The 13,011-nt window shown below is 36.0% G+C and overlaps 1 protein-coding gene across 5 annotated transcripts; it reads left to right on the top strand.

Annotated features, from left to right (window-relative positions):
• The first annotated feature begins 1,036 nt into the window (after nt 1-1,036).
• LOC135610795 (F-box/kelch-repeat protein SKIP4-like) lies at nt 1,037-5,997 on the top strand. 5 transcript variants are annotated; one of them, XM_065105742.1, is made up of 4 exons: nt 1,037-1,332; nt 4,361-4,382; nt 4,491-4,977; nt 5,236-5,997. In XM_065105742.1, exons 3-4 carry the CDS (start codon nt 4,499-4,501, stop codon nt 5,828-5,830), a joined length of 1,074 nt encoding a protein of 357 aa, XP_064961814.1. In that variant the 5' UTR covers nt 1,037-1,332; nt 4,361-4,382; nt 4,491-4,498; the 3' UTR covers nt 5,831-5,997. The 5 variants fall into 5 exon arrangements, with proteins under 5 accessions (XP_064961814.1, XP_064961816.1, XP_064961817.1 ...); XM_065105744.1 differs by having other exon boundaries at nt 4,361-4,400; XM_065105745.1 differs by lacking the exon at nt 4,361-4,382.
• Nucleotides 5,998-13,011: the final 7,014 nt, after the last annotated feature.

The raw sequence follows: 13,011 nt of genomic DNA, 5'->3' as shown, positions 1-13,011 counted from the left end.
GGGAGAGCAACACTCGTAAGCAGCCGACCGGAGATCTGAAAGAGAGGCAGGCGAAGAACCTGATTTCTTTGGGCTGTTCGTATACAGGCGGGCGCCATTATATATACAGGCCGGCTATTCTGGCGTACAGTTGGGAGATGGACGGTTTTTGCCGTGAGATCCACGGTCCCACAGGCTAACGGTGAGTACGCCTCTAATTTGACCGTCCGATATGCACATCCGACCGTCCATCGTAATGATCAAGCCACTAAAAACGCCCACGTTGTCGTAAATAATGCAATAATTTGAAGGGAGTCAGAGTTGACCAGGGACTCGACTACGACGCAGGGGTGACCGGACCCGCGCTATTTTTACGCGGTTTAGTGGACGGGAGTCAACTGTGGCTCGTGGGAATAGAGTGGACTTGGGGGGGCTTGGGATCTCGTGTCCGATGTTAAAGTGGGTGAGGATATCGAGACCATTCCATCGCACTGGAAGATAACTCTGATAGATTGCAAGTAGTTAGCATCGGACCATGATGATCAAGTGGGTGATGAATAAGGAAATATCAGGTACTATTTAATCTCGGTCACATGACCATGAAATACTTCTCACTGCAGTGATCACTTAAGAGAAGAAAGAGATCATAATCTTATTCATACCATACCATAAGTATCCTATCTCTTAAAACTTCGACCCCTAATTTAATAACGATGTTTAATCTATTTATATTTGTACTCTTAATCCAATTAATTCTTTTAAAAAAAATCTTCACCTTCGTATTCCTAAATTAATTAATTTAGGAGGGATATAATTTGGGTAGCAAATGAAGAGTGAGGCGGGCCCCATTTGAAGCCAAGTCCCCTGCATTCAGACCAAAGGCAGATGAAATGGTTATCTTACCCTTAACATAATAATCATCGGTGATATCATGTGCAAAGATTTACGTCAAAGAAACATGTGGTGCGATCAAAAATAAAAAATAAATTATGACAATTTCAAAATTATGGAAACCCAATATGCCTGCCTGTCTGTTAAAGAGTTGAGGGATCCGATCCTCGGAGCCTAACTGCATCCGAAATATGTACTTGGCCCGAGAATCGGCCCCACAAGGTCGTCTTGGAAACCTAGAGACGCGTTTAGGGTGAGAAGAAAAGCTTCCGCGATAGATCGATCGAACGAACGATCGATCGATATTGCTGTCTCTGATCGGACTCCACGAGGCCTCGAGGAGCCCGCCGCCCCGACCAAGCGAAACGAGGACAGGCTTCGGCCCCGTTCCCAGCGATCCCAGCGTTGTCGCTGCCCTTCCGGAGCCCGATCTCCGACAGAGAACCGCCCCACCGCTTCGCCGTGAGTCCCTCCCCCCTCCTCTCCCTTTGCTCCTCTGACTGTGGCCGATTTTGTTACGGCTGATAAAAATTGGTGGTGCCTTTGAGGATTTAGTGTTCCAAAATTATCTTTGCCCATTATGATATATAAAACAGATCTGGAGGAAGTAGCTTCTTATGTTATGAGCATTGTTGGTGCTTGGGTGTAGCAACCAACACTGCATTTGTGTGGATCAATTGAATTGCTTCGTTAGATGAAAGACAGCAAAACAAATACTGATTAGGAGATAACCATTGCCAGATGAGAATAACTTTGATTCTAACTTTTAAGAATAATTGTTGTGTAAGGTGGCTTGTCCAAAGGTGACCTAAAGATGCTAAGGTTAGATGGATTGAGCCTATTAAGACTAGTGTTCTGAGAAGAGGTACAAAACTTTCTTACGAGTAATGAAAATTATATTTGACTGCACTTTGTTTGGCTAGTTATCTCAATGGAGAAAAAAGATACATATAGCCAACTTCAGATGTTCGGGGCATTATAACTTGTTATTGTTTCTTGTACAGTCCTTGTCACTTATGTTGTTTGAGGGCCCAAGGCTGCGAGCATAAGAAATTCATGGAGAAATATTTCGGTTTTTTTCTCAAGACCTCTGAATTAGTGAATTGAGGATGTAAGTTCTTTACGTTTATAAGGGAAACACTGTACTCGGACTATGTTAAGTAAATAACTTGAGTATCTTACATTCGTATCACAATAATCTTTTTGTTGAGAAAATTCTCAATCGGCAATGAAATATTTGTCTTAATTACCTGCTCCAAATTGCTGATTCAGAGTCAACCATTCATCTTGTCTATTGCTAAAATGTTCATCTCATAAACAATATGCATCTTGCCCCAGCTATCGGTGGTCATCTGTATCACTAACTGCTACTGATTCGTGAAAAAGAAACCTGAAGCTTCTTCTCTTATTGCTTAAGGGTTTTCTATGTTGATCGGGATCATTTGGTAAATTGAATCCTGCCTTGAATTTTTCTTTCCCATACATTTTTTAATGTGATTAATTATTTTTAAGGAAATCTAGGCATTTTCTTACTAAATATACAGTCACACCATTTTCATTGTGTAACATTTTTAATTTTATTTGCCATATCTTCTTTAGGTCTAAAAGTGGATAACGTACATATCAATAGGAGGAAAATCACATCCACTTCAATTTGAATGTGATCTTGGAAGGTACTAACAGATAGTAAAATTTTTAACCATATTTCCTTAAAGAAAATATGAATTTGAATTAGATGTACAATGGCAACCTTGTTTGCATTTAGAAATTTAATTGAACATTTAAATTTCACAAACTTGAATATGACTTCCATATAACTGAAAAGAAGATAGGTCCTTCCACTAATATTTCCAAAATAAGGTGGACTCTCTCTCTGGTATCAGTGAAGCTCAATAATCTTGTGTAAAACATTCTTGTAGCCATTGCTGCTTTTAATATCTACTTATTTAGATTCATTTGCCTAGAGATTACTTGATGCAATTGTGCACTTGTTGTTTATTTCCTTTTGATGGTTGCATGACACATCAGATTGTTGATTGTGCTACTGTACTCCTGTATTACTGGATATTTCCATAAATTTTACATTTCCTGAACTCATACTTCTGAAATTTCTAATGGTTAAACTTCCTAGGTATAACTCCTAAAATCATTTTTATTCAATTTACTCAGCTACTTGGATACCTTGTCGGATGTCTCAGATATTCTTTTAGTACTTTTCACTTTCTTCTCTCTGAAATTCATAGGGTTTTTCATGGCCGTTGACATGGGAATCTGACATGTTAGGGACATAGTTGTCAGAAGATGATATATTAAAAAAATGATAAACTTGTCATAATATTGTGAGAATTTGAAATTTTGGAAATTTAACTCATGAGAAGGCCTAGAATGACCAAAGAATATCCTTCTTTGTTGCTATGTTATTGGAATATTGGAATTAAATAATTGAATAATCTTTTGACGTGTTGTCACGAACGGTCGTCGTGCACCCGCAACAACTCCGTTCAACGAACCGTTCGTCGCTCACACCTGCATGTACAGCTACTTGACAGCAGGTTTTCTCTTGGTTTTGGGTCATTTTGCTTGTAAATATGTAAGTTCGAACAAGCTGCAGCGTTGCAAAGCGACCGCTCACCGAACCGAGCAAAACAGCCCAAAACAGCTCCGTTTTCGCGTGCCGCGGGAGGTGAGCGAAGAACTGCCTCCGCTCACCAAAATGTCAGCCATCTCAGACCCCAGGAACCCCCCGGGTGGCACAGGGCTGGATGGGGCTTCAGTTATATACCGGGCGTTGAACTCTCTTTCGCAAGTTCGCACGTGACCTTTACGGGAACTTGGTTTTGCGCCCGGGACCAGGTGAGCGGCTGTTTGTGGGCTTGCAGCTGCTCGTTCATCCTTGAAAGCCTTGTTTGTCTCCCTCTCCCTCTTTTCTCTTGTGCACACAGGGTGTTCGTCGAATTGCTTGTAAAGCTTCCCTTTTCGTGAGACTTCGGGACTTGTCCGTTGCTCGTTCTTTCGAACTAACTTCTTTCTCTTTTACAGGTCCTTCGGGACCTGCGAGAGGTTACAAAGTGGGCTGATCCTTGCGGAGCAAGATCGCAAGGGCGAAGCGCGACTTAGGCAACGCAAGCTAAGTTCGCGTCTTTGCCACAAGGGTGACTCGCGACTTAGGCAACGCAAGCTAAGTTCGCGTCTTTGGCCGCAAGGGTGCCTCACGCCTTAGGCAATTCCAGCTAAGGTCGTGACAGTGTGGACATGTCAGTAGACTCCAAACATGGCTTGTGAGTATAGAGGCTAGATTCCATAGCAAGGGGAATCTGCCTTTTTTTTCTGTAGTTTTTAGAAAATGGCTGAATTATTTTTTGGTCTTTGATTTATCTTTACAAGATTTTGCTTACATTTGCATGAACCCAAATTTAGACCGTGATTAGTTCCAGATAGATGGTATATGTTGAGAAACTTATCTGACTATGTCATAACTAAATCTTTACAGGTGACAAGTATATATTTTGCAGGTTACAAAGACTAAATTGGTTGAGTGTTATCATTCTATTTGGGAAGCTTTTGTTATGCTCCTGATGCCTTATTATAGACCTTAATTATTTACTGGTCATGTACTGTAGACATCACCATGGCATTTGGACAGAATGCTACTGATAATTGCCTGCAAGAAGGGTCACATGTTGCACTAATAAATGGTCTTCCAGATGAAATTTCAATTCTTTGCTTGGCAAGGGTTCCTCGAAGGTACCATCACATCCTTAGATGTGTTTCAAGGAAATGGAGAGCTTTGTTATGTAGTGAAGAGTGGCATTATCATCGTCAAAAGAACAATATGGAGGAGACTTGGATTTATGTCATGTGCAGAGCAAACTTGAAAGGAAATCTTTGTTATGTGCTAGATCCAGATCCTGCTAACCGAAGTTGGAAACTCATTCAACCTATACCCAGTCCATGTTCAAAGAAAGATGGAATGTCTGTTGAAGCTTTAGGAAAGAAGTTGTATCTGTTAGGTGGTTGTACCTGGCAAGAAGATGCTACGGATGAAGTATATTGCTATGATGCTTCTGCAAATAAGTGGGATGTGGCATCTTCAATGCCAACAGCTAGGTAATATAATTTATTTCATAATTCCTAGTTGTTCGCTTTATACTCTCTAGTGGTAATAATTTATATTAAGAACTGTTTCGCTAGGAAGTATTCTTCTCTTAACTATCTCTTAATTGTTAGCTTCAGTTATCGAGTTATTGTTTTCTTATCAATTAGATATATATTTCAAGGCAATCCTTTCAAGCAGTGCCCATGTAGCATCCACAAAACTTTGATGGGGCATAGTCAACTGAGCTTTCATCATTTTGCTCTCCTCAGGTGCTTTTTTGTGTCAGCATCTCTGGATGACAAGCTCTACATTAGCAGCGGGCTTGGTCTGCGTTCAACTGCTCCAAATTCATGGGACATCTACCACTCAGATTCAGACAGCTGGATTTCACACAAAAATCCTCTGCATAACCATGATGTCATAAAACTCATTGCTTTAGAAGGGAAATTGTGTACTATCCACAAGTCGTGGGACGGCTTTTCTTATGCTGGGATATATGATCCTGCATCTGCAACCTGGCAGGGTATAGACAATGAAATTGCACTATCTACTTATGGACCTACAGTTGTTGTGGATGGGGTACTTTACATGTTGCACGAATCGTCAGGGATGCGGCTGCTGAAGTGGCAGGAAGAGAGAAAGGAATGGGTTGCAATTGGTAGGTTGTCTTCCCACCTCACAAGACCACCGTGTCACCTTGTGGCCATTGGAAGAAGTATTTATGTGATCGGGCAACGTCTGAGCACCGTGGTCATTGATGTGGATGAAGCAGCTAAGGTTGAAGGGCTGATGGTTGGTTCTTCTTTCAGTCCTAGATTTGAATGTGACCACACTGTTATTAGCTGCAACACAATTACCATCTGAATGAATCCAGCCACAAAAACTGCAGTTTATCCCGCCTGGCAGGTCATAGTTTCCAAATTATTAATGCAGGTATTGCATTTTCCCAAGAGAACATGATTATTGTTTTCTGTCAGCATACATTTCTGAACTCTTGGATATCAATAATCATGTTCGGAGGTGTTTCTTAATTTGAGCTCCATGATTGTTGTTAAGGTTATAAGATTGAGCAATGTTCATGTGAATGTAAATATGTTGTCAGTCAGGCATAATAGTGATCATTGAATCATATTATATGATAAGATTGAGCCTTGTACTCCTATGCAAAGCTCAAACAAATTGAGCCAACTTAGGGCACCATAATCAATCCTGCTTGTTGAAGCTTCATCAAATGGCGATACTTATGCTAGCAAAGTGAATAAATTTGGCAAAACACTATGGAGCCAACTTAGTACACCATGATCAATTATTATTATTATTTTTAAAAAAGTTATGATAATTAATTATTAAAATTTAATTTTTTTTAATAGTATTGTGGTCAAGTGTGACTTTATCTGATTTTGAGATTGTAATTTTATGTATAATTTGATCATTTTTTATTAAATTAATCTAAACAATCACAGAACCATTAGGATATGGTTTTTAGATGATTGCTATTTTTATTTTTATTTTTTAAACATTATGATAATTAATTATTTAAATCAGGAAGTTTTGAATATATTGTGTGATTGATTTTAACTTAATTAAATTTCGAGTATTCTAAAATAATCAGTATCATTTATTTTATTTTTTAAAAATTGTATGATAATTAATTATTAAAATTAAAAAAAAATTAATAGGTTCTGTGATCAAATGTAACTTAGCGGAATCAAATGGATCAACTCATTTACAGGGTCTGTTAGTCATTTAAGCAAAAGTATAAAGGCATTTTTGTTCAAGTAAAAGAAGTCATAAAAGCGAATATGAGGTGTCATCCAATAGAAAACCAATAATAATAATTTTTTTTAAAGTAAAATACTCTATATAGAAGGATAAATGAACCATAAATAAACTTACCATGAGGAATAAAAGCTCCCAGATCCATAAACTAAAATGTTAATTCATAAAGAAGATTATACAGATCCAAAAGAACAAAAAAAATCTAGAATCTCTTTAAAAATAAAAAAGTATATATATTACATATTTAGAGGAGTAAATTTCTTATATTGGCATTAAATATTATCAACAAAATATTTTTCGAGCATAAGAAGTTAGGAATTCCTTTGATTATTTATTGATAAGGGGTTCAGAACACTTGGGGAATCCAATATATATATATATATATATATATATATATATATATATATATATATATATATATATATATATATATATATATATATATATATATATATATATATATATATATATATAATTCGTTTTATCAACTCAATAGATCAGTCGAATGACCATCTTATAATGCTATCAAATTGACACTACCAATCAGTCTTGTTCGATAGTCGATAGTTCTTGACAGTAGCATGAATTATTTATCCTATGATTGATTATAATGTTCGATGATTCGGTGCATGATTTCACGACTGAATAATAGCTGACTCATTCGTATAATCACCCCTCCACACATTAACTCTTACTCTGATTCAATGGATAATAATGAAAATACAATTATTGTTACAGTATCATATCCTCACATGCCTTTTCTTTGATCACCCCATTAATGATGTCTTGGAGTAATGTCCAATCTCACCGAACTCAACTGAAGACTACCGGTGGAGGGAGGAGCCATAAATATTCGGATTTTGTTGCAATAATATCCGACGAGAAAACTATTCTTTTTACGGATGCTCCGGAAAATTATTTGGCCGATCAATATTTAGAAACACACTGCGGAAGCTAATCAAGTGGTGCAAAGAGCTGTAATAATCGTGCATCACCACTCACGCTGCCTCTTAACATCATCCTTGCGCTCTCCCATATTCGAGCTGGCCCGCTTGAAATCCTCCACATAATTTATACTGTTACGAACGCAGTCTGCTGATTTGAAGTCTCCTTCACTCATGCATCAGCCTTCATCTCCGCATTGGCCTTGTTGACATCGCTGCGGCGCTTGATCGCAATGTAGGCGGACACCACAGCCACGAGCATCACAAACACAAGCCCGAGGACGACGGCAGCAATGGCGCCGGTCACAGCCCCGCCACGACCCGGAGGGGCCGAGAACACGTTTCCCCCCACCACCGCGTCGGCCTTTGCCCTCGCCGAGGTCTTTCCGGGGTAGAGCGACGACGCAGGCAGTGGTGCAGTTGCCGGTGCGTCGACGGTCGGGTGGAAGAACTCGTAGGCCGACGGTGGAAACGACATTGGGTTCTCGAAGGCCAGGCCATGAGGAGAAGTAGCTGAGGATAAGAGGAGTGAACAGAGGAAGGTAAGTAGCACGTAAGAGAGTAGCAGTACTGAACCCATCTTCTTCTTCTTCTTCTTCTTCTTCTTCTTCTTCTTCTCTACTATGTTGGACGACAGAAGCTTAGATCAGCACTATATGTAGCAGACCTTTAAGTATATGTATGTGGTTGGGTGGATTGTAGACAAAGCGAAGCAGAATGATTCACTGGTCTTTATAAGTTGTGGCAATCATTCCTCTGGTTTTTGATGTACACCATGCTCTTCTTTTCGTAGAAATCAGTTAGGATTTGGAAATCATTCCTTGTGTGGATACAGAAAACCAAAATACATGTAGCTTGAATCTCTACAACTCACTTTTCTGAGGTGATCCTTTCATGACCTGAGTTGGTATATTTCATCTTGCTAGCTTGAAGGAAATCAAAAGCTTTACAAGCTGAGACATATCATCAACATCCCATATATATGTTCCCATCTTTGTCAACGATAAATACTGCTGCTCTTATAAGAACCAATTACAGAATATGGTATTATAGTGTTGTTAGGAACATGGAAAGGAGAAGAGAACATATACTAATCTCACATAAGTCAGCCGAAGAAAGGGAAGTTGTAGGTGGTGGGAGTTTGCTTCTTGAAGGAGCAAAGGTGAAGACATGGAGTCATGGAAGAACCCCAGCATGCAGCGACCCACTCACTCTTCCTCCATCTGCTTGCATTATGACTTGGGAGCCACCGCATGCCGGGGTGAATCAATTGCCATACAACAAAACCGATATATACTATTGTGTGTCACGCTCCACTGCCAACCTTTCTTTACTATTCTATATCTCTCGTTCCTATATGATCTATTAGAGATCATGTTTAAATCTTCTTCATCGACGAATTAAAGATTTAGATGAAATCTTTCTTCACGTATGACTGCAAGTTTCTGGATTTATGTGGTTTGCGATGTTTACTTGTTTCATGGTGAACTCAAACATTTTAGACTTCCATATTTCCTTTTTTATTCTTTAGCCTAAGTCAGAATCATGATTATGTGTTTATTTCATATTCATGATTAGACACCCAATAAGTATTTTGCGTATTTGGTTTGATAAATTTATTTAATTATTCTTCACATAAAACTCAACGTATTATTATGCATATGTTAAATAATTTATCTATTAGATTATGTGATCTTATTTAATTGGATAAGATATTATAGATCTAATTGAATTTTGATTATGATTATCAATCAATAAAGAAAAAAATTCACTTATAGAGATGAACTTGATGGAAAAAACTCTTCTCGTTACTTATCTTAGATATTTTATTCTACCTTCTAAGGACTCGATATGTGTGATAACATAACATATACGATATTATTAATCCTTTCTTATCACTCTCTAATCCTTATTCTATTACTTACAATAGTCCTATGAATAATAGGAAGAGAGGAGAGTCTAATTCTCTTGCAGATTAGTGTTGTTGCATTTTATGAATTAGATTACGGAGTGTATTCTCACATCAAATAAAAATTTTCTAAATAATATCGAAAGATATGCATATGTAATCCTTGATTTATGATTATTTGATTTTAGTTCTCAATATTAAGTTATTTTTATATAATAGAAGCATGATCAAAGTTTTTATACTTACAATTAGTATCAAGGTTTGAAATCAAACCATATAGATATATTTATATTTAGATTTGTTTGTGAGCACCCTTCAAACGATGTTATCGATCTATTCTCCTATCCTGTCTATCATATTTCATGCATGTGAGCACTATAACACGAGTGGAATTGCATTAGAAAGCATGTTGTCTTGTTTGGATAGTGGACTATCATCGACAACTTATCACCATTGGAATTGTGTCGATTGGGTAGCGACTACTTTGGTCACCGACCCTGTAGTGGGCACTTGCTACACTAGTGGCAGTGTTGTAGGGTGTAGTGACAACTACTATGTGCAGCAACCCAACGATGATGACGACCTAAAGTGGCTGCCAACCATATCGTAGGTAATAGCCCTACTGAGTGTCACTACCATATCTACAACAATGGTCCTTGGGTGTTGGCCTTAGTTGGTAATGACAAATGCGATGAAGGTGGTCATGGCAACATTAACTAACGATGCGACATAGATGACAGTGCGGATGTCTTTTGCTCGCTCTACGAGGCTATTGTGTGCGATGGGCTACCATGATGATCTATTGGTTAGCAAATGATGTCGACGAGCTACCATGATGATCTATTGATAAATTATTAACTAACACATTGATGAGGAAATTGAATATTGCTCAATATGATGGTACTTGAGGGATTTAAGATTATATCCTCAATATGGCTACAAGACCGTAAAACTTAAAGAATAAGACATGAATGTGGATGACTTGTATAGTTCATTGTTAATTCTCCTTCTCCTCAATTTAGTTCATTTAAGATTCACTATGATATAAATAAAGATAAATGACTTGAACAAGCTAACTAGTATACGTGGTTAAGATGAATTAAAATTAAGACAATAAAGATCTTATAATATTTTGACTACTACTCAAGTAGCTAGTAACAAAAAAAGTTGAAACTTCAAATGCATGCTATGTTCATATTATTTCTAGAAATTTAGTTTCTTTATCTATAATTAATGAGTCATTTATTATATTTCGTTTAGTAATAGTAAACTCAATATATTTTATAATTTAATAAAGATTATTTTTAAAATTTTGTGTGATTGTTTATATACAATTAATTTAAATCTTGAGTTTACAAAGATATTGGTGACTCTACAATTAAATGTTGGATTAAAGTATAGGTTCGATAATAAGAAATCTTCTATCTTATAATACAAATATTTAAGACATATTTTTAAGAAAAGAATTGAGAGATTAGTGAAGGATTTAAATTATAAGATTTAGATTTTATTAATTTTAATATTTGCATAGATTACATCAAAGAAAAGTAAACAAAGCATATAATAAAAAATATCATAAGAGGTAAAGAATTCTTTTAGATAATTCATACTAATATTTATTATATTTATAGATGACCTAAAAAAATATAACTATGTAAATCTAATATATAAAAAGTCTTAGGAAATGAAGTCAAGAGATAATAAGATAGAATAATTAAAATTATCAAATCAGGGGTAATAAATTTTATGGTAAATATGATGAGTTAGGTCAAAATCTTAACCCTTTTGCTAGATTCCTAGAAAAGTAAAATATTTATTCTTAATATGCCATACTAGACGTGCCACATCAGAATAGCATTACCGAAAGGTAAAATCATATTTATATGAATATAATTAGGAGTATGATGAGTTATTCCTTTATACTTAAATCGATATGAGGTGAGGCTTTTAGGACAACTATGTATATCATAAATAAAGTCCCTAGTAAATTAATTCTATGAACTCTATTTAAGTTATGAACTAGTAAAAAAATTAATTTGAAACATCTATCTATTTCGGGTTGAGAGTCTTCAATCTACGTAAAAAGAAATTAGATCCATAAAACACTTCTAGGTATTTTATTAGTTATACAAAAGTATTCAAGGAATATAAATTTTATTATCATAATTATAATGTTAAGATCTTAATGGCATTGAGAAGGGGGGTGAATTAGTACAATAACGTTTTTAACCGATTTTAAAACTTGATCAATAAAGCAACACATTTTGAAAACTTAATTAATCGAGTTAAAGTTATAAGTAAAAGAATAAAACTAAGTCACAAGTAAAAGAAGCAAATCAATTTATAGTAGTTCAATCTTCTCTCGAGGTCATTGGCTTTTATTATCAATCTTCTTCTCAATAGACAAGAGATAACTTCCACACTCTTTTTTACAAGATCTCTTACCTCCTACAACTTAAAATTATAACCAAATTCAAGAGGAGGAGGATGTTAAAATTAGAGTTTACAACACTTGTTAGATGCTCCATCAACTAAGCTTCAATGTGATATTTATATTTATGATATAATAATCCTAAAGATAATATTTCTTTTAAGTACCTAAAATCTTTTTTACTGTTTTAAAGTTAGATTATTTAGAATTAGATTGAAATCTTACATAAAGCCCAATAATAAATATTATATTATGTCTAGTTGTTATATAACTAGATAGAACTTGTAAGAACTCAACATACCAAGATTATAAATCCATTCGCATCTCCATCTAATTTCAACGATTATAAAGATATTATGAAGGACAAAAGTAGAGTCTAGTTCTCTTAGAGATGATATTATTGTATTATCGAATTATACAATGCGTTCTTATATCGAATAAAAATTTTCTAAATAATATTTAAAGGTACACATATATAATATTTGATATATGACTATTTAATTTTAGTTATTAATATTAAATTTTTTATATAACAAAAACATGATTAAAATTTTTGTGCTTATATTATCAATCTTTTCCTACCATAATAATACTTTCAGTCGAAAATAAAAAAGTATTATCAATTTTCATCCACTATCATAGACATGATTTTATATTGCATGAGTAGTATTCATCAACAGTTCTCGGCTGTGTTAGGCAGAATAGTCGATTAATTATTCCCGTCGACTTCAATGCTGAGGTGGGAAATTTGGAATCATCTACTCGAACCTATACGAAGATGGCATAATTCCATCCGTCTTTGTGGTTGCAAGGCTTTCATGTTAATCTCTTCATCAGTTCACGTGCTGATTGATTGCTACATGTCCAATGGATCCTGCCGACCCAAACTTACCTACTTCACGTTCGTTGCCCTAAAAGGAAGAATAAGAAAGGTTTTACAATGGTTCCGAGATCGTTTGATTGGATCCGTAGATACCGACTC

Source organism: Musa acuminata, chromosome BXJ2-4 (assembly GCF_036884655.1).
Source record: "Musa acuminata AAA Group cultivar baxijiao chromosome BXJ2-4, Cavendish_Baxijiao_AAA, whole genome shotgun sequence".
NCBI lineage: Eukaryota > Viridiplantae > Streptophyta > Magnoliopsida > Zingiberales > Musaceae > Musa > Musa acuminata.
Note: the sequence above shows the minus strand (reverse complement) of the source record. Positions and strands in the feature narration are given on the sequence as shown.

Bases quoted from the DNA above. Each gene is read 5' to 3' on its own strand.
- LOC135610795 (XM_065105745.1), top strand. From the start codon at position 4,499: ATGGCATTTGGACAGAATGCTACTGATAATTGCCTGCAAGAAGGGTCA. The intron at 4,978-5,235 runs GTAATATAATTT...TGCTCTCCTCAG, and splicing joins TCTTCAATGCCAACAGCTAG to GTGCTTTTTTGTGTCAGCAT.